General features: G+C 51.5%; 1 protein-coding gene across 1 annotated transcript; it reads right to left on the bottom strand.

Annotated features, from left to right (window-relative positions):
- Positions 1 to 773: 773 nt before the first annotated feature.
- On the bottom strand, positions 774 to 27967 carry MGRN1 (mahogunin ring finger 1). The gene is made up of 18 exons (XM_075318458.1): positions 27862 to 27967; positions 25200 to 25290; positions 23559 to 23677; positions 23273 to 23361; positions 23035 to 23181; positions 22833 to 22950; positions 18972 to 19038; positions 18837 to 18880; positions 18545 to 18592; positions 18256 to 18324; positions 17070 to 17229; positions 16844 to 16953; positions 16578 to 16759; positions 16137 to 16254; positions 15678 to 15723; positions 3079 to 3159; positions 2774 to 2820; positions 774 to 1991 (listed from the first exon to the last, which is right to left on the bottom strand). The coding sequence occupies exons 2-17, from the start codon at positions 25285 to 25287 to the stop codon at positions 2780 to 2782; spliced, it is 1527 nt and encodes a 508-aa protein (XP_075174573.1). The 5' UTR covers positions 25288 to 25290; positions 27862 to 27967; the 3' UTR covers positions 774 to 1991; positions 2774 to 2779.
- Positions 27968 to 27985: the final 18 nt, after the last annotated feature.

Here is a 27985-nt window from a genome sequence, read left to right on the forward strand (position 1 = left end):
CGTCATATCCAGAGGTCGTCTTTTAAATATAGACATATTAGTTCAGTGTGTGTATAATGACACTCCCCCAAACTGACTGCTGGGAGAAAATCTGGAAGTGTTTGTAATGACACTTCCCCAAACTGACTGCTGTGAGAGAAAATCTGGAAGTGTTTGTAATGACACTCAGTTCTGTTCTATAGTACATGGTGGCTAGGTGTCATTACATTTCTCATTAGAAAGCATGTTCTTCTGACCTTATGTGGGAGAGTTCTTTTTCCCCTGCGATGTCATGTGGGAGAAAATGGACATGCCTCCAGAGATGAATCTCTGGTAGCACCTAGCTGGTCTTGTTCAGAAACCAGATTTACAACAACTTTTGCCAGAGAGCACATAAGCCATGGAGTGGATTAAAATGTCCGATTTGCGTTTTGCTGTTGCTTTTAGAATAGTAGAGTCAAGAACATCACAAAATTTATGGATTGACTTTCTCTAAGTGATCGGACTTGGATTTTATCCACAGAGTCACAATTGCAGTCGCAAAACCGGACCTCGTCCGCCACCGATCACGATGTTCAGTCGGCACTCAACAGCCCTGTTTAGCGTGGATAATTGCTCCATTGTCTTTATGGTTACAGGCAAGTCAGGATAATTGTTTTTTTTTTCTTAGCATATTTAAATCGTAACTTTTAATTTATTGCTTAAAGTTGAAATAAAAAAAAAATAAAAAAATAATAAAATATTAGTTATTAGCAGTGCGATCAAATCAGACAGAAGACAGAAACGTAACCTTTTTTCATGAATTTAATCTTTGCTTTTTCATAATATTCTCATCAAATAAACAAAAAAAAAAAAAAATATATATATATTTTTTTTTTTTTTAAATACGTCACTTTCCGGAATTGTAGCACTATCCACCCTCCCTGTGGTCAGCAAAATTGGGTAAAATCCCATCACGGATAAACATTCAACCGAGCAGTGTAAAGGGTTAGTAGCCGCTTGGTTAATGTGCTCTCTCGAAGGCTAGGGTCACTTAGTTGTTGATCCAGATTTTTTTTAACAATGGTTCCTTATAGGAAAAACACTGAAATCGCAGCTCAAAAGTTTAGTATCGTAGTAAATTTATAGACTTGCAGGCAACGCCATCACAATTTGGAGATGGAACCTACAGCACAATCATCATAAGACCCCGACGTATGAAGAATTCCTTCTAACCGGTCCGCGTTCAATGGTTTCATCGGTGAAGCTACTTTTTTGGGTGACAACCGATACAGACACCATTATTCAATCCACAGAAGTTGTCATCCAGCTTCCTGCTAACCCAAAAATGCCATCGGTCCAATCAAGCAGCAAAAACCTGGAAGCCTTAATGGCAGCCATTTTTTAGGTTTCGCCCAGCTTCCTCAGAGGTTTGCAGAAAAACGATGATTCAAGAATAATTTTATGCCTCAAAATTAAATATTCTGATTAAATGTACACTAAGAAGAGGGCCGCTGAACCTGTCTAAAAACTTTTGGGTAAGGCATCTCATCAGCTGCTTCTATTGGATACGCTGTGATATATAGGAGGGACCTGGGACGCACCTTTAGTTTTATGGGGTCCGGGGCTATAGAGAGACTTCCAGCACGGCCACCATGGTGACTGGTCAAAGTGTAGAAAAGAGGATCAGCTGTCAGCTTAGCCACGAGCCCCTGCTACCAATGCAAACATGCAGGCCGGCACACGTCGTGCCACGCTCACAGCTGCACACACAAGGCCGGCACAGGTACAATATACTCTGTCACATGGTACATCAAGCGGGCACTAAACTGACATCTATATATAGTCTGGCACATTGTAGTGTAGTAGATGGCCAAAGAGACAGCCACAGATTGAGATATAATGTGGGGGGCATCGCGAGCGGCCCCTCTGGAATGTAGGTGATTGGAGAAGAGATTGAGCCCCAACCCGGATCGCTCCAGTGCGGAGAACCGAACGAGGAGGCAGCGAAGAGGAGCAGGGTCAACGGCGACCTAGGAAACAAATACAGATTTATAGGTGTGTGATATTATTTAGAACACTTTGTATCTGTGCAATCCTGGACAAACCCTTTAAAATAAATAAAAAAATAAATAAAATAAATGCAAGAATGTTTTAATATAATATAATATATATATTTTTTTTTTTTATTTAAATCCCTCCTGTTCGGAAACTTTTAAAAAAAAGAAAAAAAAAAAAATAAATTATCACAGACAAGCCCAGTAATCCATACCTAAATGGTCACTGTATGCACAGATGACATATCCTCTGTTATACTCCAGAGCTGCACTAACTATTCTGCTGGTGCAGTCACTGTGTACATACATTACTGATCCTGAGTTACCTCCTGTATTATACTCCAGAGCTGCACTCACTATTCTGCTGGTGCAGTCACTGTGTACATACATTACATTACTGATCCTGAGTTACCTCCTGTATTATACTCCAGAGCTGCACTCACTATTCTGCTGGTGCAGTCACTGTGTACATACATTACATTACTGATCCTGAGTTACCTCCTGTATTATACTCCAGAGCTGCACTCACTATTCTGCTGGTGCAGTCACTGTGTACATACATTACATTACTGATCCTGAGTTATATCCTGTATTATACTCCAGAGCTGCACTCACTATTCTGCTGGTGCAGTCACTGTGTATATACATTACTGATGCTGAGTTACCTCCTGTATTATACTCCAGAGCTGCACTCACTGTGTACATCTCTCCCTTATCCTCCAGTGTATATACTGTATGTATAATAAGCAGCCACTTACCCGTCATCACTCGTCGATCCCGATAGAGCAGGAATCAGGACCCAGCGCTGTAAGGACAGAGCAGATCAGTAACATTTAGAGTCTTCTATAATCGCACGGTTTCAGCACAGCGTATAGCAAAGTATAGCGAGTAGATACAGATGAGACGTCCCCTGCTGCTGGGACCGGGGGGAGAGCGGCTTATTGTCACACCGGGACACAGCTGAATATTGTGACCGGTGTGATAATCTCGCGCTGTACGATGTCCACGTCCCATACACACAACATGGCGGAAGGACGGCTTCTAATCCACGTGGAGGACTCACCTGACACCTCCTGGGCCTCGTCCTCTCTCAGCTCCTCGGGCTCTGGGCTGTCGAGCGGCTCCTCCACCTGTGATTCTGATCCTTCAGAAAAGCGAGGACAGGATTAATGTCACTTAGGAACAGAAGCAAATGCCAGAGATGAAGGGAATTTTGTTTACTTACCGTAAATTCCTTTTCTTCTAGCTCTAATTGGGAGACCCAGACAATTGGGTGTATAGCTACTGCCTCCGGAGGCCACACAAAGTATTACACTTAAAAGTGTAAGGCCCCTCCCCTTCTGCCTATACACCCCCCGTGGGATCACGGGCTCCTCAGTTTTAGTGCAAAAGCAAGAAGGAGGAAAGCCAATAACTGGTTTAAGCAAATTCAATCCGAAGGAATATCGGAGAACTGAAACCATTCAACATGAACAACATGTGTATACAAAAAAACAGGGGCGGGTGCTGGGTCTCCCAATTAGAGCTAGAAGAAAAGGAATTTACGGTAAGTAAACAAAATTCCCTTCTTCTTTGTCGCTCTATTGGGAGACCCAGACAATTGGGATGTCCAAAAGCAATCCCTGGGTGGGTAAAATAATACCTCGTAATAGAGCCGTAAAACGGCCCCTTTCTACAGGTGGGCAACCTCCGCCTGAAGGCTCGTCTGCCTATGCTGGCATCCGCCGAAGCATAGGTATGCACCTGACAGTGTTTCGTGAAAGTGTGGAGGCTGGACCAGGTAGCCGCCTGACACACCTGCTGAGCCGCAGCCTGGTGCCTCAAGCCCAGGACGCATCCACCGCTCTGGTAGAATGGACCTTCAGCCCTGAGGGAACCGTAAGGCCAGCAGCACAATAAGCTAGAGAATTGGTTCCTTGAACCACCGAGCCAGTCTTGATTTGGAAGCCTGCAACCCTTTACGCTGGCTAGCGACAAGGACAAGAGTGCTTCCGAGCGGCGCAGGGATGCCGTACGATCGATGACGAGTCTGAGTGCTCTCACCAGATCTAATCAAGTGCAAATCCTTTTCACATTGGTGAACTGGATGAAGACAAACAGAGGGTACGGATACCCTGATTGAGATGAAAGGGGGGATTCCACCTTAGGGAGAAATTCCGAAACCGGACGCAGAACCCCTTGACCTGGTGAGACACCGGGAAGGGGACTTTGCACGACAATGCTGCCCCGACAGACACTCTCCGAAGTGAAGTGACTGTCCCTAGGAAAACCACTTTCTGCGAAAGGCGTGAGAGAGAAAAATCCCTCATAGGCTCGAATGGTGGTTTCTGCAGAACCATCAGCACCCTGTTCAAATCACAGGGTTCTAACAGTCGTTTGTAAGGAAGGACTAAGCGGCAAACCCCCTGCAGGAACGTGCGTATTTGAGGTAGTCTTGCTAGGCGCTTCTGAAAAAAATACAGAGAGCGCTGAGATTTGTCCCTTAAGGGAACCGAGCGACAAACCTTTTTCCAACCGAATTGCAGGAAGGAAAGAAAGTAGGCAAGGCAATTGGCCAGGGAGAAACTCCCTGAGCAGAGGACCAAGATAAGAATATCTTCCACGTTCTGTGGTAGATCTTGTCAGATGTGTGTTTTCTGGCCTGTCTCATAGTGGTAATGACCCCTTGAGATAACCCTGCAGATGCTAGGATCCAGGACTCAATGGCCACACAGTCAGGTTGAGGGTCGCAGCATTCAGAAGGAAAAAACGACCCTTGAGACAGCAAGTCTGGTCGGTCTGAAAGTTCCCCCGGTTGGCCTACCGTGAGATGCCACAGATCCGGGTACCACGACCTCGTTGGCCATTTTGGAGCGACGAGGATGGCGCGGCGGCAGTCGGACCTGATCTTGCGTAACACTCTGGGCAACAGTGCCAGAGGAGGGAACGCATAAGGGAGTTGAAACTGCGACCAATCCTGAACTAAGGCGTCTGCCGCCAGAGCTCTGTGACCGTGAGACCGCGCCATGAATGCCGGGACCTTGTTGTTGTGCTGAGACGCCATTAGGTCGACGTCCGGCATCCCCCAGCGGCAACAGATCTCCTGAAACACGTCCGGGTGAAGGGACCATTCCCCTGCATCCATGCCCTGGCGACTGAGAAAGTCTGCTTCCCAGTTTTCTACGCCCGGGATGTGAACTGCGGATATGGTGGAGGCCGTGGCTTCCACCCACAGCAGAATCCGCCGGACTTCCTGGAAGGCTTGCCGACTGCGTGTCCCACCTTGGTGGTTGATGTAAGCCACCGCTGTGGAGTTGTCCGACTGAATTCGGATCTGCCTGCCTTCCAGCCACTGCTGGAACGCTTTTAGGGCAAGATACACTGCCCTGATCTCCAGAACATTGATCTGAAGTGAGGACTCTTGCTGAGTCCACGTACCCTGAGCCCTGTGGTGGAGAAAGATCGCTCCCCACCCTGACAGACTCGCGTCCGTCGTGACCACCGCCCAGGACGGGGTTAGGCAAGATTTCCCTTTCGATAATGAGGTGGGAAGAAGCCACCACCGAAGGGAAGCCTTGGTTGCTTGAGAGAGGGAGACGTTCCTGTCTAGGGACGTCGGCATCCTGTCTCACTTGCGTAGGATGTCCCATTGAAGAGGACGCAGGTGAAACTGCGCGAAAGGGACTGCTTCCATTGCTGCCACCATCTTCCCCAGGAAGTGCATGAGGCGCCTCAAGGGGTGTGACCGACCTTGAAGGAGTGATTGTACCCCTGTCTGTAGTGAACGCTGTTTGTCCAGCAGAAGCTTCACTATCGCTGGAAGAGTAAGAAAACTCCATGCCAAGATATGTCAGCGATTGGACCGGTGTCAGATTTGACTTTGGAAAATTGATGATCCACCTGAAACTCTGTAGAATCTCCAGAGTAATGTTGCGGCTGTGTTGGCATGCCTCTTGAGAGGGTGCCTTGACCAGCAGATCGTCTAAGTAGGGTATCACTGAGTGACCCTGAGAGTGGAGGACCGCAACTACTGTAGCCATGACCTTGGTGAAAACCCTTGGGGGTGTCGCCAGGCCGAACGGCAGTGCCGCGAACTGAAGGTGTTCGTCTCCTATGGCGAAGCGCAAGAAGCGCTGATGCTCAGGAGCAATTGGTACGTGGAGATAAGCATCCTGATATCGATCGATGCTAGGAAATCTCCTTGGGACATTGAGGCGATGACGGAGCGGAGGGATTCCATCCGGAACCGCCTGGTCCTTACGTGTTTGTTGAGCAGTTTTAGGTCCAAAACAGGACAGAAGGACCTGTCCATCTTTGGAACCACAAACAGGTTGGAGTAGAAACCGTGACCCTGTTGCTGAAGAGGAACCGGGACCACCACTCCTTCTGCCTGCAGAATGCCCACCGCCTGCAGCAGAGCCTTGGCTCGCTCGGGAGGCGGGGAGGTTGTGAAGAATCGAGTCGGAGGACGAGAGCAGAACTCTATCCTGTAACCATGAGACAAAATGTCTCTCACCCAACGGTCTTTTACTTGTGGCAGCCAGGTGTCGCAAAAGCGGGAGAGCCTGCCACCGACCGAGGATGCGGTGTGAGGAGGTCGTAAGTCATGAGGAAGCCGCCTTGGTAGCGGCGCCTCCGGCGGTCTTTTTAGGGCGTGATTTAGACCGCTACGCGTCGGAGTTCCTCTGATCCTTCTGAGGCCTTTTGGACGAGGAGAATTGGACCTGCCTGCGCCCCGCAAGGACCGAACCTCGACTGTCCCCTCCTCTGTTGGGGTATGATCGGTGTAGCCTGAGGAAAGGATGTATCCTTTGCCTTGGATTGTTTGATGATTTCATCCAGTCGCTCACCAAACAAGCGGTCGCCAGAGAATGGCAAACTGGTTAGGCACTTTTTTGGAAGCAGAATCTGCCTTCCATTCCCACAACCACAAGGCTCTGCGTATTACCACTGAATTGCGCAACCGCCTTCCGGCTCGCCGAGTCCAGGACAGCATTAATGGCGTATGACGCAAACGCTGACGTTTGAGACGTTAAAGACGCAGCCTGCGACGCAGACATACGTGTGACTGCCTCAATTTGCGCTTGAGCCGCTGAGACCACTTGGAGCGCCCAGACGGCTGCGAAAGCTGGAGCAAAGACACGGCAATAGCTTCATAGATGGATTTGAACCAGAGCTCCATCTGTCTGTCAGTGGCATCTTTGAGTGAAGCCATATCTTCCACTGCAACTAAGGATTTAGCCGCTGGAGATAGGAGGTCCACATTGGAACACTGAACCCAGCCCTTGACAAGGTCAAAAGGGAAGAGATAACGTGTATCCTTAAGGCGTTTTGAAAAAAAACGATATCTGGACAAGCCTGGTGGTTCTGACTGCCTCCCTGAAGTCAGAGTGATCCAGAAAGCGTACTCCATGTACGCTTGGGGAACCTGAAACGGAACTTCTCCTGCTGAGAAGCTGACTCCTCAGGCGTAGGAGCTGAGGGAGAAATAACCAACATATGGTTGATGGACGCCGTAAGATCGTTCACTACGGTGTCACAATCAGGTGTATCCAGGTAGAGAACATTCTCAGGATCAGAATCCTGATCAGATACCTCCGCCTTATCATAGAGAGAGTCCCCATGCTGAGACCCTGAATGATGCGGTGACGTCGAGGGATGCTCCCAGCGAGGTCGCTTAGGGGGTCTGGGACTGCGGTCCGAGTCAGACCCCTCACCCTGGGATCCCTGAGACACTCCAGGAGCACCTTGTTGTACCAACTGGGGGGGGGGGGGACCAGGGGCAATGAATCAACAGTGCCCATGGTCTGAGGGACCGGTCTGGACTGCAAGGCTTCTAGTATGTTAGCCATAGTCTCAGAAAGTCTGAAGTAAATACTGCAAACGCCGTCCCCATCACCTGGACCATTAGCAGAGACTCCGGCTGAGTAAGTTCCACAAGGGCCGTGCATTGCATACAATTGGGGTCCGTGGAACCTGCCGGCAGTATAGCCGTACATGCTGTACAGGCTGCATAGAAAAACCTGTGCTTCTGCACCCTTGTTTTTCACAGACGATATGCTGTTATCTCCTCCGACCATCAAGGAGGGTATATAGCCAAAGAAGGGAATTTTGTTACTTACCGTAAATTCCTTTTCTTCTAGCTCTTATTGGGAGACCCAGACGATTGGGGTATAGCTACTGCCTCCGGAGGCCACACAAAGCACTACACTAAAAAGTGCTAGGCCCCTCCCCTTCTGGCTATACCCCCCCGTGGTATCACGGGTTCTCCAGTTTTAGTGCCAAAGCAAGAAGGAGGAAAGCCAATAACTGGTTTAAACAAATTAACTCCGAGTAACATCGGAGAACTGAAAAACCGTTCAACATGAACAACATGTGTACCCGCAAACAACAAAAAAATCCCGAAGGACAACAGGGCGGGTGCTGGGTCTCCCAATAAGAGCTAGAAGAAAAGGAATTTACGGTAAGTAACAAAATTCCCTTCTTCTTCAGCGCTCTATTGGGAGACCCAGACGATTGGGACGTCCAAAAGCTGTCCCTGGGTGGGTAAAGAAATACCGCATGTTAGAGCTGCAAAACAGCCCTCCCTTACGGGGGTGTCACTGCCGCCTGCAGGACTCTTCTACCTAAGCTGGCGTCCGCCGAAGCATAGGTATGCACCTGATAATGCTTGGTGAAAGTGTGCAGACTGGACCAGGTAGCTGCCTGGCACACTTGTTGAGCCGAAGCCTGGTGTCGTAATGCCCAGGACGCACCCACGGCTCTGGGTGAGTGGGCTTTTAGCCCTGAAGGAACCGGAAGCCCCGCAGAACGGTAGGCCTCTAGAATTGGTTCTTTGATCCATCGAGCCAGGGTGGCTTTAGAAGCCTGCAACCCCTTGCGCGGACCAGCGACAAGGACAAAAAATGCATCGGAACGGCGCATGGGCGCCGTGCGGGAAAAGTAGATTCTGAGTGCTCTCACCAGATCTAACAAACGTAAGTCCTTTCCATACCGGTGAACCGGATGAGGACAAAAGGAAGGCAAGGATATATCCTGATTAAGATGAAATGAAGATACGACCTTAGGGAGAAACTCCGGAATGGTGCGCAGCACTACCTTGTCCTGGTGGAACACCAGGAAGGGAGCCTTGGATGACAGAGCTGCCAGCTCAGACACTCGCCGAAGCGATGTGATCGCAACGAGAAACGCCACCTTCTGTGACAGGCGAGAAAATGAAACTTCCTTCAGAGGCTCGAAAGGCGGCTTCTGGAGAGCAACTAGTACCCTGTTGAGATCCCATGGATCTAACGGCCGCTTGTACGGGGGTACGATATGACAGACCCCCTGTAGGAACGTGCGCACCTTAGAAAGACGTGCTAGACGCTTCCGAAAAAAACACGGATAGTGCCGAGACTTGCCCCTTAAGGGAGCCGAGCGACAAGCCCTTTTCTAACCCCGATTGCAGGAAGGAAAGAAAAGTAGGCAATGCAAATGGCCAGGGAGACCCTCCCTGAGCCGAGCACCAGGTTAAGAAAATCTTCCACGTTCTGTGGTAGATCTTAGCAGAAGTGGACTTCCTAGCCTGTTTCATGGTGGCAACGACCCCTTGGGATAATCCTGAAGACGCTAGGATCCAGGACTCAATGGCCACACAGTCAGGTTCAGGGCCGCAGAATTCCGATGGAAAAACGGCCCTTGGGACAGTAAGTCTGGCCGGCCTGGTAGTGACCACGGTCGGCCGACCGTGAGATGCCACAGATCCGGGTACCACGATCTCCTCGGCCAGTCTGGGGCGACGAGTATGACGCGGCTGCAATCGGAACTGATTTTTGCGCAGTACTCTGGGCAAGATTGCCAGAGGTGGAAACACATATGGGAGCCGGAACTGCGACCAATCTTGCACTAAGGCGTCTGCCGCCAGAGCTCTGTGATCGCGCGATCGTGCCATAAATGCCGGGACCTTGTTGTTGTGCCGAGACGCCATTAGGTCGACGTCCGGCACCCCCCAGCGGCGACAGATTTCCTGAAACACGTCCGGGTGAAGGGACCATTCCCCTGCGTCCATACCCTGGCGACTGAGGAAGTCTGCTTCCCAGTTTTCTACGCCCGGGATGTGAACTGCGGATATGGTGGATGCTGTGTCCTCCACCCACATGAGGATTCGCCGGACTTCCTGGAAGGCTTGCCGACTGCGCGTCTCTCCTTGGTGGTTGATGTATGCCACCACTGTGGAGTTGTCCGACTGGAGTCGGATCTGCGCTCTTTCTAGCCACTGCTGGAAAGCTAGTAGGGCAAGATACCCTGCCCTGATTTCCAGAACATTGATCTGAAGGGTGGACTCCTGCTGAGTCCACGTCCCCTGAGCCCTGTGGCGGAGACAAACTGCTCCCCACCCTGACAGACTCGTATCTGTCGTGACTACTGCCCAGGATGGGGGTAGGAAGGATCTTCACTGTGACAATGAGGTGGAAATACGCCACCATTGCAGAGAGTCCTTGGCCGTCTGGGAAAAGGAGACTTTCCTGTCCAGGGAGGTTGACTGCCCGTCCCATTGGCGGAGAATGTCCCATTGAAGTTGGCGCAGATGAAACTGCGCAAAGGGAACTGCCTCCATGGCTGCCACCATCTTCCCTAGGAAGTGCATGAGGCGCCTTAAGGGGTGCGACTGGCCTTGAAGGAGAGACTGCACCTCTGTCTGCAGTGAACGCTGCTTGTTCAGCGGAAGCTTCACTATCGCTGATAGAGTGTGAAACTCCATGGCGAGATACGTTAGTGATTGAGTCGGTGACAGATTTGACCTTGCCAAATTGATGATCCACCCGAAAGTCTGGAGAGTCTCCAGCGTAACATTCAGGCTGCGTTGGCATGCCTCGAGGGAGGGTGCTTTGACGAGTAGATCGTCCAAGTAAGGGATCACCGAGTGTCCCTGAGAGTGCAAGACTGCTACCACTGCTGCCATGATCTTGGTGAACACCCGTGGGGCTGTCGCCAGACCGAATGGCAGAGCTACGAACTGAAGATGGTCGTCTCTTATCACAAAACGTAGAAAACGTTGGTGCTCCGTAGCAATTGGCACGTGGAGATAAGCATCTTTGATGTCTGTTGAGGCAAGGAAGTCTCCTCGAGACATTGAGGTAATGACGGATCGGAGGGATTCCATCCGGAACCGCCTGGCGTGCACATGATTGTTGAGCAGTTTTAGGTCCAGAACAGGACGGAAGGAGCCGTCCTGTTTTGGAGCCACAAAGAGATTGGAGTACAAACCCTCGCCCTCGTTCCTGAGGGGGGACAGGGATCACCACTCCTTCTGCTCTTAGAGCGTCCACCGCCTGCAGCAGGGCATCTGCTCGGTGGGGAGGTGGGGCCGTTCTGAATAATGGAGTCGGAGGACGAGAACAGAACACTGTCCTGTGCACGTGAGCACAATGTCCGTCACCCACCGGTCTGTGACCTGTGGCAGCTAAATGTCGCCAAAGGCGGGGGAGTCTGCCATCAACCGCGGATGCGGAGAGAGAGAGAGAGAGAGCTGAGAGTCATGAGGAGACCGCCTTGGTAGCGGTTCCTCCGGCTGCCTTCCTTGGGCGTGATTGAGCCCGGCCGGAATCTGAGCCCGTCTGAGGTTTTGTAGCCCTTTTGCACGAGGACAATTGGGACCTGCCCGAGCTTGGGAAGGACCGAAACCTCGACTGTACTTTTAGGACAGCTTTAATAGGGTAAGTCGCAGTGCAGACATTGCGGGGTTACGGACGCCTCTGCGGTACAGATGTACATGTGCTCAAGGCCAGCTGCGCAAGAACAGCTGAACAGGTTAGGTTGCCTATACGGCTGTGAATGCCGGAGCAACCGACACGCCGATAGCCTCCTAGACAGATTTCAACCAGAGTCCATCTGTCTGTGAATGGCAACTTTAAGTGAAGCCCCATCTCCAGTGCAACTATGTCTCTAGACGCAAGCCTGGAGATTGGAGAATCCACCTTTGGACCCTGGGTCCAGCGCTTGACCACGTCAGGGGAAAAGGGATAACGTGTATCTGTAAAAAAAAACGTTTGGAGAAAACGCTTATCTGGTAAGCGTGGTGTTTCTGGACTGCTTCTCTGAAGTCAGCGTGGCCAGAAAAATACTCCATATCCGTTTGAGATACTGAAAAGGGACTTCTCCTGCTGTGAAGCTGACTCCTCCACTGGGGGAGCTGAGGGAGAAAGATCCAACCTTCCATTGATGGACGCTATAGGATCATTCCGTATGGCGTTACCATCCGGTGTATCCGGATTGAGAGCGATGTCAGGATCAAAGTCCTGGAGAGCTGCCTTATCATACAGAGAGTCCTCCTGGGACCCCCCCGTTCCAAATGAGGTTGGTCAGGAAGATTGCCCATGGCCTGTCTGGACTGCAAGTCTCTATCTTATGACAATATATCTGTCGAAACTGCAACTCCGTCCCTGTCCTTGGACAGGGTTGACCGGTGGTTTCTTTGGCCACGACTAGTAGAGACCCCGGCAGACGAAGTGCTAGAGCCCCCGGCAGACGAAGTGCTACAGGGGAGCATGCACACAATGGGACGGTGTCATGAATAGCATCCCATGTAGTAAAAACAGCACTGAAAATCTGTGTTGCTTTTTTGCCGCTGCCAACTAGCCATCTAGAAGTATATAGCCAAGAATGGTGACCGTACAGTGCAATGTATAGCATACAAGCATAAAGTACAAATGAACACTGCAGCACAAGCAATACAAGCAGCATAGAAGCCTGTGCCCTGGCACCTCTGCTCTTCTGCTGCTGTAGACTAGTCATCTAGGGGAATATAGCCCAGAAGAGTGACCATACAGTGCAATGTATAGCATACAAGCACAAGTACAAATGCACACTGCAGCCCATGCAATACAAGCAGCATAGAAGCCTATGCCCTGGCACCTCTGCTCTTCTGCTGCTGTAGACTAGTCATCTAGGGGAATATAGCCCAGAAGAGTGACCATACAGTGCGATGCATAGCATACAAGCACAAGTACAAATGCACACTGCAGCCCATGCAATACAAGCAGCATAGAAAAAAACCTGTGCCCCAGCACCCTTGGTTTTCTGCTGCTGTAGTCTAGCCATTCCAGGAGAATATAGCTAAGACTAGCGACTGTACAGTGCAATGTATAGCATACAAGCATAAATACAAATGAACACTTCAGTACGTGCAATACAAGCAGCCTAGAAAGCCTGTGCCTTAGCACACCTGCTTTCCTGCTGCTGATGTGTCGCTCTCCAAGCGGGCATATAGCGACCTATGCAGTTAAAATACACATGTACACACTGCAGTATATATTGGGGTCAGCACTATGTGTGCCGCTTACCGCCCGCCTATAAGCGGGTGTATGGTCGCCATAGTCCTGCCTGGTTGCCGAAAGTCCGAGCTCGGACTGCAGTAATGGCTGCCGGCGTCTTCCCCAGCTCGTGTGAGGAGGGGCGGGCCGTGGGCGTGCCCCAAGTCAGAGCGGGAATCCGGCGTCCGACAGTGTGCAGTGAGAGGGCTGGAGCATGTAAATAAGGCTCCAGCCCTCGGCGCTGCTGATTGCTCAGCGCCTGTCCCCTTCCCTGAGTGACAGGGAGGGGGCGGGAACGAAGCGGCACTAGGCCGCAGAAGCCGGGGACTGGATTTATAAGCGCCGCCGCCGTAAAAGCGCGGTCGGCGCCCAGTCCCCGGCGAACTACAAGTCCCAGCCGCGCCGCCGCTCCCGGAGCGTCCGGCGCGGTAGTTCCCAATACACAAAGTCACTCAGCAAAGCTGCAGTGACTGTAACCCTTTACTGTCCCCGGCGCACTAGCACACCCAGCAAGTCTGGAGTGTGCTGTGTCTGTGTGTCCGGGGACACAGAGTACCTGTAATGGTGCAGGGCCATGTCCCTGAACGGTACTCCAGCTCCGTATCCAGCAGGTTCAAATGGGTCTGTGGATGGAGCCCGGCGTCAGAGCTTTGAGGCCGGCAGGATCCCACTTCCTCAGAGCCCCTCAGGGGGATGGGGAAGGAAAGCAGCATGTGGGCTCCAGCCTCCGTACCAGCAATAGGTACCTCAACCTTACAACACCATCAACGGGTGAGAAGGGAGCATGCTGGGGGCCCTATATGGGCCCTCTTTTCTTCCATCCGAAATAGTCAGCAGCTACTGCTGACTAAAATCTGTGGAGCTATGCGTGGATGTCTGACCTCCTTCGCACAAAGCTTGAAAACTGGAGAACCCGTGATACCACGGGGGGGTATAGCCAGAAGGGGAGGGGCCTAGCACTTTTTAGTGTAGTGCTTTGTGTGGCCTCCGGAGGCAGTAGCTATACCCCAATCGTCTGGGTCTCCCAATAGAGCGCTGAAGAAATACAAACGTGCGACCGAACAGTGCAATGTATAGCGTACAAGCATATATCTATATGTGCATTTCGGCACTAGTGGGGTCAGCACCACAGGTGCTGCTTACCGCCCGCTCACAGCGGGTGTGTGACCACCAGAATCCCTGCCAGGGTCTTCCCAAACTTGTCTCTTTTCTCAGTCACAGAAAAAACTGACATGAATGGCTGCCGGCGTCCTGTGTAGAGGAGGAGGCCGTGGGCGTGCCCCAGAAAGTGCGGGAATCCGGTTTCACACTGTGTACAGTGAGAGGGGTGGAGTATGCAAAGCATGCTCCATCTCTCAGCGCTGCCGTGCTGTGCAGCGTCACGCCCTTACCCTGACTGGCAGGCCAGTGGGCGGTAACGAAGTGAGAGTAGGCCGCAAAAGCCGGGGACTAGAGTGATAAGCGCGGCCCGGCATATAAGCCCCGGTCGGCGCGGAAGTCCCCGGCGCACCACAAGTCCCAGCCGCACCTGAGATAAAAATGGCAGCGGCGGTTAGCGCGGCAGTCCCTCAATACTCTAACACACCCAGCACGCTGTAGTGTGCGATGGCACCAGTGCGGGCAGCGCCGCCATCCCTGGCGCACTAACACACCCAGCAATGCTGCCGTGTGTCTGTGCGCGGTCCCCTTCATGGGGACACAGAGTACCTCAACGTAGCAGGGCCATGTCCCTGAGGATACTCAGCTCTAAGTCCAGCAGATTCCCAGGGGCTGTGGATGGAGCACGGCCTCAGTGCCTGGAGACCGATAAGATCCCACTTCACCCAGAGCCCTAAGGGGATGGGGAAGGAAAGCAGCATGTGGGCTCCAGCCTCCGTACCCGCAATGGGTACCTCAACCTTAACAAACACCGCCGACAAAAGTGGGGTGAGAAGGGAGCATGCTGGGGGCCCTAGTATGGGCCCTCTTTTCTTCCATCCGACAGTCAGCAGCTGCTGCTGACTAAACAGTGGAGCTATGCGTGGATGTCTGACCTCCTTCGCACAAAGCATGAAAACTGAGGAGCCCGTGATCCCACGGGGGGTGTATAGGCAGAAGGGGAGGGGCCTTACACTTTTAAGTGTAATACTTTGTGTGGCCTCCGGAGGCAGTAGCTATACACCCAATTGTCTGGGTCTCCCAATAGAGCGACAAAGAAAATGAAATTAAAGGGGTTCTCTGGAGGTGACCGGCGCCGATTACGACTTATCAGCAGAGTCCTGACAGTACGGTGGTTACCTTGCACGCGTCCTGACACGTACCTCGTCAGCACCTATGACCTCCTGACACGGAATTGAGGGGCACTGGAGGACCCCTTAAATTTAACAAGTGGGAGACAATGGAGGCTTCTTACCGCAATGTGCAGAGACGATCTCTGGAGTGTCGGCAGAGGAGATATTCTAGAAGAGAGACAGAGTTACTGTAGAACGCTCATTCTAGCGCCACCTAGAGGTGAATACTGCAAGATCCTGGAGCATCAGCCAAAAAGTGTTTTCCATCAATACAAGAAGGAGCTATAACCCCATTACTTCAGTGCAGGCAGCTCCGCAGGTCAGGAAGCAATGCCATCCCATTCTTTGGTCACCTGACCATCGAGCCCTGTGATTGGTTGCGGTGGTCAGGTGACTGAAACGGGATGTTATAAAGGACATTGACCACTGCAGCCAATCACAGGCCTCAGTGGTCATGGACATCATCACTTCCAGTCCTGGTGAAGAGCATTGAAGTGACCGGAGGTTACCGCTAGTATGAGGAATGAGGACCCCTTTAAGCATTTTGTGTCTGCAGACCCGGTCCTGCCATTACTACCCACCTCCATTTGTGAGGAGTCCCTGCTCACCGATCCCAGTAACGCCGGCCTCTCGCTGTCACCCGATCCTGTTACTTCCTCGTCCTCTTCATGGATGGGAGAAGAGGGAGACCGCAGACCACTGTGGGACCATGTGAGAGAAAGTGTTAAAGGGGTTGTCCAAAACATAGGCCATCAATATCAGATAAAGGGTGTCCCCACCAATCAGCTACTATCAGATCCCGCTGTGATCCTATGTACAGCGCAGCTCCATACACCACACAGTGGCCATTCTCGGTACTGCAGCTCAGATCACATTCAGTTCAATAGTAGCTGAGCTGCAGTACCGAGAATGGCCACTAAACAGCGTATGGAGCTGTGCTTTTCCGCCTCTCCACAGCTGGTGACAAAAGTCTGATGTTGATGATTGGTCATGGACAACCCCTTAAAGGAACACGTCCTCACCTGTCCGGAGCCTTTGTGTGCTTGCTTTTGTGATGGGAGTTGTCTGGAGCCCCCCGAGCAGGCAGACCCTCGCTGTAAGGAATCTCCTCATAGAGAGGGGCACTGGCAGGGGGGGACCGCAGTCCATTCAGAGCCTCCAGCAGAGAAATGGGCTCAAACCCGGGAGGGATGTTATCTGCACCCTACAAGAAAGCAACACAATGGCGACTCTATACAATGCGTGTCCCCTCCATGCCAAACACATACGGACAAGACCGGCCACTTACAGAGTTGTCGTCATGGTCCAGAGTCTGGGCGAGGACAGGGCTGAAGGAGATGGGCGGGAGGGGTCCCGGCTTCCTCCGCACGGCACGGATCTGCAGCAAGGCACGGAAAGCTGCAACAAGACAATGTGTGAGATGACGGAGCCCAGATTCGGAGGGGAGGGGGGGGGACGACACCTGACGCTCGAGTAATAAGCCCCTCGAACAGAAAACAGAAGAGGTCACTCACGCAGTCGGCAGATGGGGCAGTTGTTGGCCTGGTAGCGCAGGGTGTCGGCACAGGAGTTACACAGACAGAGGTGTCGGCAGGGCAGGATCAGCGTGTCCCGCAGGTCGGAGAGGCAAACCACGCACTCGTTACTGTTGTCACTGTTCTCGTCTTCGGTGGGCTATGGAGAAAGTGAGGGTCTCAGCGAGATGAAAGCCTCAGAGGAGGAATATATCGGGGGTCAGCAGTGCAAGATCGGTGGGGTCCTGACCATGCACATGTCATAGGTGTGTGATTCTGGTACTGCAGCCCAACATATGGACGAGAGTGACTATGGGTAACGCGAGGATGTGATGGTGGAATATGGGGGGTTGTGTATCATGTTGTGTAGGTTGGGCGTGGTTCACTGTCCATCCTCTGTATTGCTTGTGTGTACGTTGTAGGTAATCACCTCCTGTAGTGTGTCTGTCCCTAGGTCTGGGGGAGGGAGGCCTAGATCCACTATGGGTAATGTGAAGATGTGATGGTGGAATATGGGGGGTTGTGTATCATGTTGTGTAGGTTGGGCGTGGTTCACTGTCCATCCTCTGTATTGCTTGTGTGTACATTGTAGGTAATCACCCCCTGTAGTGTGTCTGTCCCTAGTTCTGGGGGAGAGGCCTGGATCCACTATGGGTAATGTGAGGATGTGATGGTGGAATATGGGGGGTTGTGTATCATGTTGTGTAGGTTCGTATTTTAGGCGTGGTTCACTGTCCATTCTCTGTATTGCTTGTGTGTACATTGTATTGTCTGTACGTAATCACCCCCTGTTGTGTTTCTGTCCCTAGATCTGGGGGAGGGGGCCCTGGGATCCACCTAAACTCTCTGCTTACCTGAAGAATTAGTCTGTTTGAGAACTTCAAGAGAAGCAGGACGAGTCATCCTCTGGGGCAGTAGCTGGGGCTCCCCAGAGAGACCTGGACACTTATCGCTTACTGGACTATATTTGGGTTTCTTTACTATTTTTACCCTCGGTATGATGGATTATGTTATGGACCGTTTGATTTGCTTGGAATAACTGCTCTTTGGATTGTTCCATCATCTCTCGCTCTGTTGATTGTGTGATATGGGAGAAGGACCCAGTCACAGAGGACCTACAACCCTTCCCCTGCTCCTTACTGGGGTCTCAAGGGTCTCCCAATACTATGACTGAGCAAGCACTCACCTTACTTTCCTGATTGTTCTTATTCTCGATGCCGTAGATTTCTTGCAGCAGATAACTGACGCGATCCACCTGTAACACACGTGGCTCGGGAGGGTCAGTGATGGCGGCACTAGTCATAACATGCCCCCTCCAAACACACTGGGACCCTCAGCCACATCATCACAGCAGGGACTCCCCCAACAAGTAATTCATTAGCGTAGATAAGTGAAAGCTGGTCACTGCTTATGACGCTTATTTCTGGGGGTTCCCCGCTGTACGAGTCAGAAAGAATAATAGTCTGGTTACTTACTATCTGCTTCTGCTTCAGAGGTTTCACCGAGAAACTGCCATCGACGTGCTGCAGAGAGGAGGAAAGCGTCAGAGGAGGAGGATGACCGCAGCTGGTGGAGAGGTGCTGCTGCGGCTTTGTCTGACACTCGTAGATATGGGGCTATTCCAGCACATTATGTCAGAAGCCACCTTCAGGGACTATCCTGCGCAGCAACAGCACCTCCCCTCCCAGTCAAAAGAGAAAGGAGCTGCACCTTCCCCGGATACACAACGACTGCTGAGAGTCATGGAGTCGTGTCCCAGGGTCTCACCTTCTCAAACGCCGCCAGGAGGACATGAGCGTGTCCCGATCCCTCTGTAGAGAGGAGAGAGGAGTCATTTATTATAACCCCGCTCCCTCCTATTTAAAGGGCGACCACCTATACACAGACGACGTCCCTCCTTACCTCCGCCCTCGGCCACCACAGCCTGGATCACCAGAGGAATCACCCCTTTATCAAGGTCGAAGTTCAGCTGGGAATAAAAAAAATAAAGTGTCAGAATATCGGACAGCACATGGTACTCCCATCACTAGATTGTACCAACACTTCCTCTAGGAACCCACAATATACGAGACCATAAGAGCACTTTATTTTTGGGGGTAGATGGGGGACATAAAAAAAAATAATGATATTATATATATATATATATATATATATTTGTGTGTGTATAATTATATATATATATATATATATATATATATATATATATATATATATATATATATATATATATATATATATATATATATGGGAGGAGAGAGGCTGATGCTGGGAGGAGAGAGGCTGATGCTGGGAGGAGAGAGGCTGATGCTGGGAGGAGAGAGGCTGATGCTGGGAGGAGAGAGGCTGATGCTGGGGGCAGAGAAGCTGATGCTGGGGGCAGAGAAGCTGATGCTGGGGGCAGAGAGGCTGATGCTGGTGCAGCATGGGGGATGGAGCACGATGGGGGGGTGCGCAGCATCGGGGATGGAGCACGATGGGGGGTGCGCAGCATTGGGGATGGAGCACGATGGGGAGTGCGGAGTATGGCGGATGGAGCACATTTGGGAGTGCGCAGCATGGCGGATGGAGCACGTTTGGGAGTGCGCAGCATGGGAGATGGAGCACGATGGGGGGTGCGCAGCATAGGGGATGGAGCACGATAGGGAGTGCGCTGCATGGGGGATGGAGCACGATGGGGAGTGCGCTGCATGGGGGATGGAGCACGATGGGGAGTGCGCTGCATGGGGGATGGAGCACGTTTGGGAGTGCGCACCTCCCCCCAACACACACACACACACACACACGCGCACTGCACAACACACCACACACACACACACACACTGGGAACCACAAACAACTGCCCTACACAGACACCCACACACACAGACAACGCTGCACACACACAACACCCAACACACAAACACCGCGGCACACACAAATATACGCACATACCGCACAACACACACATTGCACAAAACATACCTCCCCCCAAAACACACCACACACACACACAAACCGCGCAACACACACAACACGCTACAGACACACAGCGCTCCACAAACAACGCAACACACGCAACACACATACAACACCGCTCTCACCCCCCGTCACACCCAGAACATGTACAGCCCCTACACAAACACTTGGTAACTACACACAACAACATCTATCTATCTAACAAAAATCATACATGAACTACACGATACGTAAATTCTAGAATACCCTATGCGTAGAATCGGGCCACCTTCTAGTAATTATATATATATATATATATATATATATATATATATATTTATATTTAATAAAAATAATTTTGTTTTATTTTTTTTTTACAGCTTTTACTATATGAAATAAAAAATGTTAGAGTTTTATGAAAGACTTATGGTCGTGTGGTCAAATTATATATACTGTATACCTATTTTATACATTTTCTAGATTTGAAAACGGAAAGCAGGAGGAGCTTTACAGGTTTATAATAAAACTTTTGTGTTTATTTTTTCTTAAATAATATTTTTTAAAATTAAGTCTCATAGGATTTCACCCTGCGACCCCTGGTGCATTACACTACAAACCAATCTGACTGTAGCGGTATCTGCAGTGGTACACAGCCAACACCCGCCATGGATGAACAGGCATAAAAGGGGGAGGTCTGGGTTTAAGAAATACATGGCTGCTCTCCTTCACAAACAGCGCCACCCCCTGACTATGGGTTGTGTGTGGTAATGCAGCGCAGCTCCAATGACTCGCAATGCAGCTGCATTACCACACACAACCCATAGTCAGGGGGTGGCGCTGTTAATGAAGGAGAGCAGCCATGTATTTCCTAATCCTAGACAACCCCCTTAACTCCTGTGTGTGAAATTCTGTGTGTGGAGCCCGTTGACTACAAAACCAAAGTTTTCACCAGATTTGAGTGAAATTTTTAACAGTTTGTAATTAAAGGGGGGGGGTCGACCACTACTAGGACAACCCCTTCTGATTCCACATTTCCCCACAAGTAGAATAAAAAAGCCGATACTCCTCTCCTGTACCGGGGCTGTTCCTGTGGAGTCCGGGCTCACGTTCCCCATTCACGCGCCCAATCTCCGCCAGCTTCTCTCTCCACCATCAGACAAATGAATTAATCAACAAGAAATGAGCAGCAGCCACAGCGCTCACGTCCTGTTGACCGCGCCTGTGTCAGACGGAGAGAGAGAAACTGGCGGCGATTCTCCGTGGGGCTCGCCTAAAAGGGTAGTCTGACCCCGTACATCGCAGGAAGAGCCCCAATATGGGAGAGGAGTACAGGCTTTTTTTTTTTTTTTTTAATTTTACCTGGGGGAAACATGGGGGGTTCTCCTAGTAGTGGACGACCCCTTTAAAGGGAACCAAACATCAGGATTTTCGTGTATAAGGTGCAGCCAGTGCAGTACTGGCACTATCAGGTACAGGCTGTACACACCATCAGGGGGCAGCTCGGGTGTTTATAAAGTTGGATTTCACTGCCTAAAGTTTGAAAATGCATGCACTTTTTGATTGACATGTGCACCTCTCTCCTAATGTCCGAGCGGGTTATGCACGTATATCCCCGCCCCCCCGCCGCCTGTTCCTCCCTCTCAAATTTGTATTGTTGTATTCAAATTTCTCTCTCTAGAAACATGGCGCCGTAGTTGGCACCTGCGCATAGCGCTTATCTCCGGCGCCATGTTTCTGAAGTCCGCAGTACACAGCTTGGTGTCTGAGAGGGCGGCGCATGCGCCCTCGCTTCTTCAGATCCCGTTGTGACCGCGGGAGCGCTCGTGGTCACAACAGGACTGGAGATCAGCTGACCAGAGGACGCGATTACCTGCAGCTACTATATCGTGCCGCCCCAGGACACCGTGCCAGTAGTAGCTGCAGGTAATAGCGTCCTCTGGTCAGCTGATCTGCGGTCACAACGGGATCTGAAGAAGAAGCGAGGGCGCATGCGCCGCCCTCTCAGACACCAAATTGTGTAATGCGGGCTTCAGAAACATGGCGTCGGAGATAAGCGCTATGTGCACGTGCCAATTCCGGCGCCATGTTTCTGAAGAGAGAAATTTGAATACAACCAGACAGAGGGAGGAACAGGGGGCGGGGGGCAGGGATACACGTGCATAACCCACCCGGACATTAGCAGCGAGGTGCACACGTCAATCAAAAAGTGCATGAATTTTCAAACTTTATAAAGTTGGATTTCACAGCCTAAACACCCGAGCTGCCCCCTAATGGTGTGTACAGCCTGTGACTGATAGCGCCAGTACTGCACCTTATACATGAAAATCCTGATGTTTGGTTCCCCTGAACAACAGACTAATAATAATGCGAACATTGAAACTCAAAATCTCCCCCCTGTATGAGATTTGGCCCCCGAATTCAAGCTCTATAGAAATTAAGTAGAAAATGGGTGTCTAGGGTTAAAAATCTGTGTTATCGCCTCCCAGTAAGATGGTTTCTGGTCGCCTATAGCCACCAGAGTGCAGCTGTCAGCACTGAAGCTGCTGAGGTAAAGTGAAAGCTGAGCTCTGATTGGCTGCTCTGGATTCTAGAACATTCTGACTGGGAGGAGCTTTCATCACTGAGACGTGAGAACCTTCCGGACAGTCCTGCTTCTATACACTGGAGAGCAAAGTTAGAGAACACACAATTCCCTAAATGTTGCGGTCATTGTGTCGTCCTATGTGATTATACTCTAACATGAGGAAACTCGCAGGATTTTCCGCTTATTTCGTAAATTGAATTTATTGTAAAGCAAATAAAAATAGGGGGGGGGGGACGCTCGCTCACCTCCTCATCTTTCCAGTCGCTGAAGTCGATTTTGAAGGCCGGCATGGAGAAGTGCTGGCTCAGTCCTCGCTTATAATAGACGGTCTGGGACTGTAGCGCAGGACTGCGGGGACTGTACCTGTAAGACGTGGGCACAGAAGGGTGAGCAGTACCATCTCTCTGCCTGCAGGGGGCATCACAATTTTGCCATGGTCCTACTTACACAGCCATCCCCCCGACAAACTCCTCCCCGGCCTGGGTGTACACAGTGATGGCCACACGGGCGTCCGCATCAAAGGTAAACTCCAGCCCGTACAGGACTCGCGGTTTCCCTCCATCCTCCAGCGGACTGTCCGCTCCTTCCTTGTATCTGGAAATATATAAGATGACCATGTGTGACATACCATCAGGGGGACGGCAGTGACACAAGAACAACACCGGGGGGACGGGGTGATCGCTACCTGATGAGACGCAGAGAATCCTTCCGAATGTTCACCAGACTGCGGAGCGTCTTCACCGGCTCGTGGGGGGCTGGGGTCAGGTACGGGAACTGGAAGGAAAAGGGCAGAAAATTGTGAGCCATCTGCACAATACAGGCCGCCACCAACAGCAGCCCGGACTCCGCAGAGCAACAGACGACCCAGAAACACATATACAAGGGAGTATCCCTTCATGTCACTCCCTCAGGGGTTTATGCAAAAGTTCTATATCGGAAAACGTTAAAAACGGTCAGTGAGTGCAGCGTACCTGGACGGGACGGTTTCCCAGGAAGTTGAGGTCAGTATTCTCCCCAAATAGATAACCCTCCGGATGTGGGGTCTCAAACTTCTCTCCCCCCATAAAGAAATGGCTGGCAAAATAATTTCCTGGGAAAAAAAAAAAAAAAAAATAGAATAAAAAGCTCTAATACAATTAGGCACACTTTAGATTTTGGTACAAAGCAAAAAAAACACGTGAAAGAAAAAAAAAAAAACATGACAACGTAAAATGTTGACGGAAACGTTTCCAGCCCCCTTCCTCCTGGTTCTGTGTATGGAGGGGGCCAGTTGAGTGCTTGTTTCCAGCCCCCTTCCTTCTGGTTCTGTGGCGGGGGCCGGCTGAGCACTCATTCTAGCCCTCTTCCTCCTGGTTCTGTGTGTGGAGGGGTCGGCTGAGCCCCCTTCCTCCTGATTCTGTGTGTGGAGGGGCCGGCTGAGTGCTTGTTTCCAGCCCCCTTCCTCCTGGTTCTGTGTATGGAGGGGACGGCTGAGTGCTCATTTCCAGCCCCCTTCCTCCTGGTTCTGTGTGTGGAGGGGGCTGACTGAGCGCTCGTTTCCAGACCCCTTCCTCCTGGTTCTGTGTGTGGAGGGGCTGGCTGAGTGCTTGTTTCCAGACCCCTTCCTCCTGGTTCTGTGTGTGGAGGGGCCGGCTGAGTGCTTGTTTCCAGACCCCTTCCTCCTGGTTCTGTGTGTGGAGGGGACAGCTGAGTGCTTGTTTCCAGACCCCTTCCTCCTGGTTCTGTGTGTGGAGGGGCTGGCTGAGTGCTTGTTTCCAGACCCCTTCCTCCTGGTTCTGTGTGTGGAGGGGCCGGCTGAGTGCTTGTTTCCAGACCCCTTCCTCCTGGTTCTGTGTGTGGAGGGGACAGCTGAGTGCTTGTTTCCAGACCCCTTCCTCCTGGTTCTGTGTGTGGAGGGGCCGGCTGAGTGCTTGTTTCCAGACCCCTTCCTCCTGGTTCTGTGTGTGGAGGGGCCGGCTGAGTGCTTGTTTCCAGACCCCTTCCTCCTGGTTCTGTGTGTGGAGGGGACAGCTGAGTGCTTGTTTCCAGACCCCTTCCTCCTGGTTCTGTGTGTGGAGGGGCCGGCTGAGTGCTTGTTTCCAGACCCCTTCCTCCTGGTTCTGTGTGTGGAGGGGCCGGCTGAGTGCTTGTTTCCAGACCCCTTCCTCCTGGTACTGTGTGTGGAGGGGCCGGCTGAGTGCTTGTTTCCAGACCCCTTCCTCCTGGTTCTGTGTGTGGAGAGGACAGCTGAGTGCTTGTTTCCAGACCCCTTCCTCCTGGTTCTGTGTGTGGAGGGGACAGCTGAGTGCTTGTTTCCAGACCCCTTCCTCCTGGTTCTGTGTGTGGAGGGGCCGGCTGAGTGCTTGTTTCCAGACCCCTTCCTCCTGGTTCTGTGTGTGGAGGGGCCGGCTGAGTGCTTGTTTCCAGACCCCTTCCTCCTGGTTCTGTGTGTGGAGGGGCCGGCTGAGTGCTTGTTTCCAGACCCCTTCCTCCTGGTTCTGTGTGTAGAGGGGCCGGCTGAGCGCTCATTTCCAGCCCTCTTCCTCCTGGTTCTGTGTATGGAGGGGGCCGGCTGAGCGCAGATTATAGAGGGGTCTATCTGAGCACAGATTTCGGAGTGTAGTGGTACTCACCAGATTTCGGGGGGTAGCGGTAGGCAGAATTGGCCTGGATGTCGATGTCTTCCACCCCGGCGATCCTCCGACCCCAGACGGCCCCCATGACCTACGAGAAAAACACCACACACGTGAGCATCTCCACAGCCACACTTCCCCTTTAATTAGTGCTAGAGTAAAAAAAAATAAAAAATCCAGGAGAGATAAGAACAATCCCCTGAGACACCGCACTGCACACCTCTGCTGCCATCACTGAATGGAAACATCCAGGAGGCAGAAATCCCTTAGGCCTCCGACATACTTATGCATTTAAAACGTACGTGTCTTACGTTCCGTTTTTCGGGTCCGTGTTCCGTTTTTTATGGGCGTTTCTCCGGTACGTGTGACATCCATATGATGGCGTATGCTTGCCGTGTGTGCGTGTGGAATGTCCGTGTGTGCGTGTGGAATGTCAATGTGGTGTCCGTATGTGTTGATCCGTGTGATGTAAAATGTCGTTGCTACATATCCGCTGACAGCCGACACCGACAGAGACGAGCGATGAGTATGAACCTCACCCGACTTCATTGTCATACCGCGGCTCTGGCTGTGTGTGGCGTCCTGATTAGTGGACACCCGTGATGGATTCACCGGTGACCGCTAATCCCCTGAGTAACTGAAGTTAGTGGCGACATTAGCGCTGCCGTCACTCAGGCTACCCGTGGCCAGCTGGAGTCCTCCACCCAACACCACAACTCATCGGTGATCGTGCGGCTCACTTCAGTGACTCAGGCGACTCGCTGTCACAGGTGGAGGATCCACCAGTGGCCGCGAGTAACCTGACTGACTTCATTGGTGATCGCACGGCTCACTTCAGTTGCTGCTTGGAGCTGACAGAGAGCGGTCATTGTCTGTGGCCGCTCCTGTCACCTTCATGTAGCAGAGCTGAGAGCGTCGTGGGACATCCATGGATTACGGCGGACCTGGATGGCTTTTTTGGTTTTATTAAATTGGTGAATGAGGGAGTTTGTTTGTTTTAATTATTCTAAATAAAGGATTTTTTGAATGTATGTGTTTATTTAATTTTAATAACAGGTTAATCATGGAAGTTCTCGGGGAGACGGCTGCCATGATTAATCTAGGACTTAGTGGCAGCTATGGGCTGCTGCCATTAACTCCTTATTACCCCAACTGCCACCGCACCAGGGCAATTCGGGATGAGCCGGGTAGAGTCCCGGAAATGTCGCGGCAATTCCGGGCGGCTGCTGGCTGATATTGTTAGGCTGGGGGGCTCCCCATAACGTGGGGCTCACCACCCTGAGAATACCAGCCTTCAGCCGTGTGACTTTACCATGGCCGATATCAAAATGGGGGGGGAACGCACGTCGTTTTTTTTAATGAATTTATTTTAATGCACATTATAGACACGCCCACCGGCTGCTGTGATTGGTTGCAGTGAGACAGCTGTCACTAAGCGTGGGGGCGTGTCTGAATGCAACCAATCATAGGCGCCGGTGGGCGGGGGAAGCAGGGAATAGTAGATTGAATAATGAGCGGCTGGCATTTTGAAAATAGTTAAAGCCGCCGTAGCTTTTGCACAGCTGTTCCTCACCGCGCTGGTGATCGGTGAGTATGAGACAGGGGAGAGACCGACCGACAAAGGGAGAGTGACTGACAACCACAGAAAAAAAATATAGATTGACCGACTTCGCTCACTTAGGCTACTTTCACACATCCGGTTTGAGCCCTGCGGCTCAATCCGGCTGTGAAAACTATGCAACGGATGCGGCGAAAACACCGCATCCTTTGCATAAGTTTTTACATGCGGCCGGTCCGGTTTTTTCCGGTTGCGGCATGCTACTGAGCATGCGCAGTGGAAAAAACCGCATGCAACGACCAGATGCGGTTTTTTCCGCATCGCGCCGCATCCGGCCTCCATAGGGATGCATTGAAAAATGCACCGCAGCGGCCGGATGCGGTGTTTTTTGCCGGAGCAAAAAACGTTGCAGGGAACGTTCGATCCGGCCGCCGCATCGGCTAAATCTGCCGCATGCAGCAAAAAACCGGACCGAACGCAAGCCCCTGCGGCACAATACGGCACTAATGTAAGTCTATGCAAAAAAAACCGCAACTGGCGTTACAAAAGCCGGTTGCGGTTTTTCTGCAGAACGCCGTATTGTGCCGCAGAGCAAAAATCCGAATGTGTGAAAGCAGCCTAAAAAACGCACACGGACATGCTACGTGTGCCGTCCGTACAGGAACAGACCCATTGACTTTAGCGGGTCCGTGCCTGCGTGATGCCGGCGAAAAACGGACACGCCGGCCGTGTTGGAAAATGCACGCATGTACAAACGACACGGACACACGTTCAGTGTGGTTTTACGTGTGTGTGCCTGCTGCCATAGGGTAACATTGCTGTACGTGTCTCCGGTATGTGCAAGAACGTACCAAACACGTACCGGAGGCACGGATGTGTGTCGGAGGCCTGACAGCAACATCACTTCTCACAGCTGAGGGGCCGCTCCTGTGTGTCAGTCTGTACTGTGCTGCTGCTACATTACACCTGGATCACCCCTGACACATCCCCGGCCTCACCGTCCCTCTGCACGACCATGCTGGGACTTGTAGTCCTACAGCGGCGGCACACAACAACACAGCGCGCCCACCACCAATGCAGGCCGCAGACCCCGCACTCGCTTACCTACAGCTCCTCTTGTTTTTGGTTCCTGGGCCTCCTTCCTCCAGAAATCCCCGAGATTCCACTGCTAAGTCACAATGACGACCGGGAGTTGTAGTTCTCAACAGTTGACGACGTTATTAACTAC

Source organism: Anomaloglossus baeobatrachus, chromosome 7 (assembly GCF_048569485.1).
Source record: "Anomaloglossus baeobatrachus isolate aAnoBae1 chromosome 7, aAnoBae1.hap1, whole genome shotgun sequence".
NCBI classification, from domain to species: Eukaryota; Metazoa; Chordata; class Amphibia; order Anura; family Aromobatidae; genus Anomaloglossus; species Anomaloglossus baeobatrachus.

Excerpts from the sequence above, each read along its gene's own strand:
- MGRN1 (XM_075318458.1), bottom strand. The coding sequence starts at position 25,287 with ATGGGGGCCGTCTGGGGTCGGAGGATCGCCGGGGTGGAAGACATCGAC. Across the intron at positions 23,362-23,558 it reads TGGGAAACCGTCCCGTCCAG|TTCCCGTACCTGACCCCAGC; the intron begins GTACGCTGCACT and ends TTTTCCTTCCAG. Across the intron at positions 18,325-18,544 it reads CTCTGAAGCAGAAGCAGATA|GTGGATCGCGTCAGTTATCT; the intron begins GTAAGTAACCAG and ends CGTGTGTTACAG.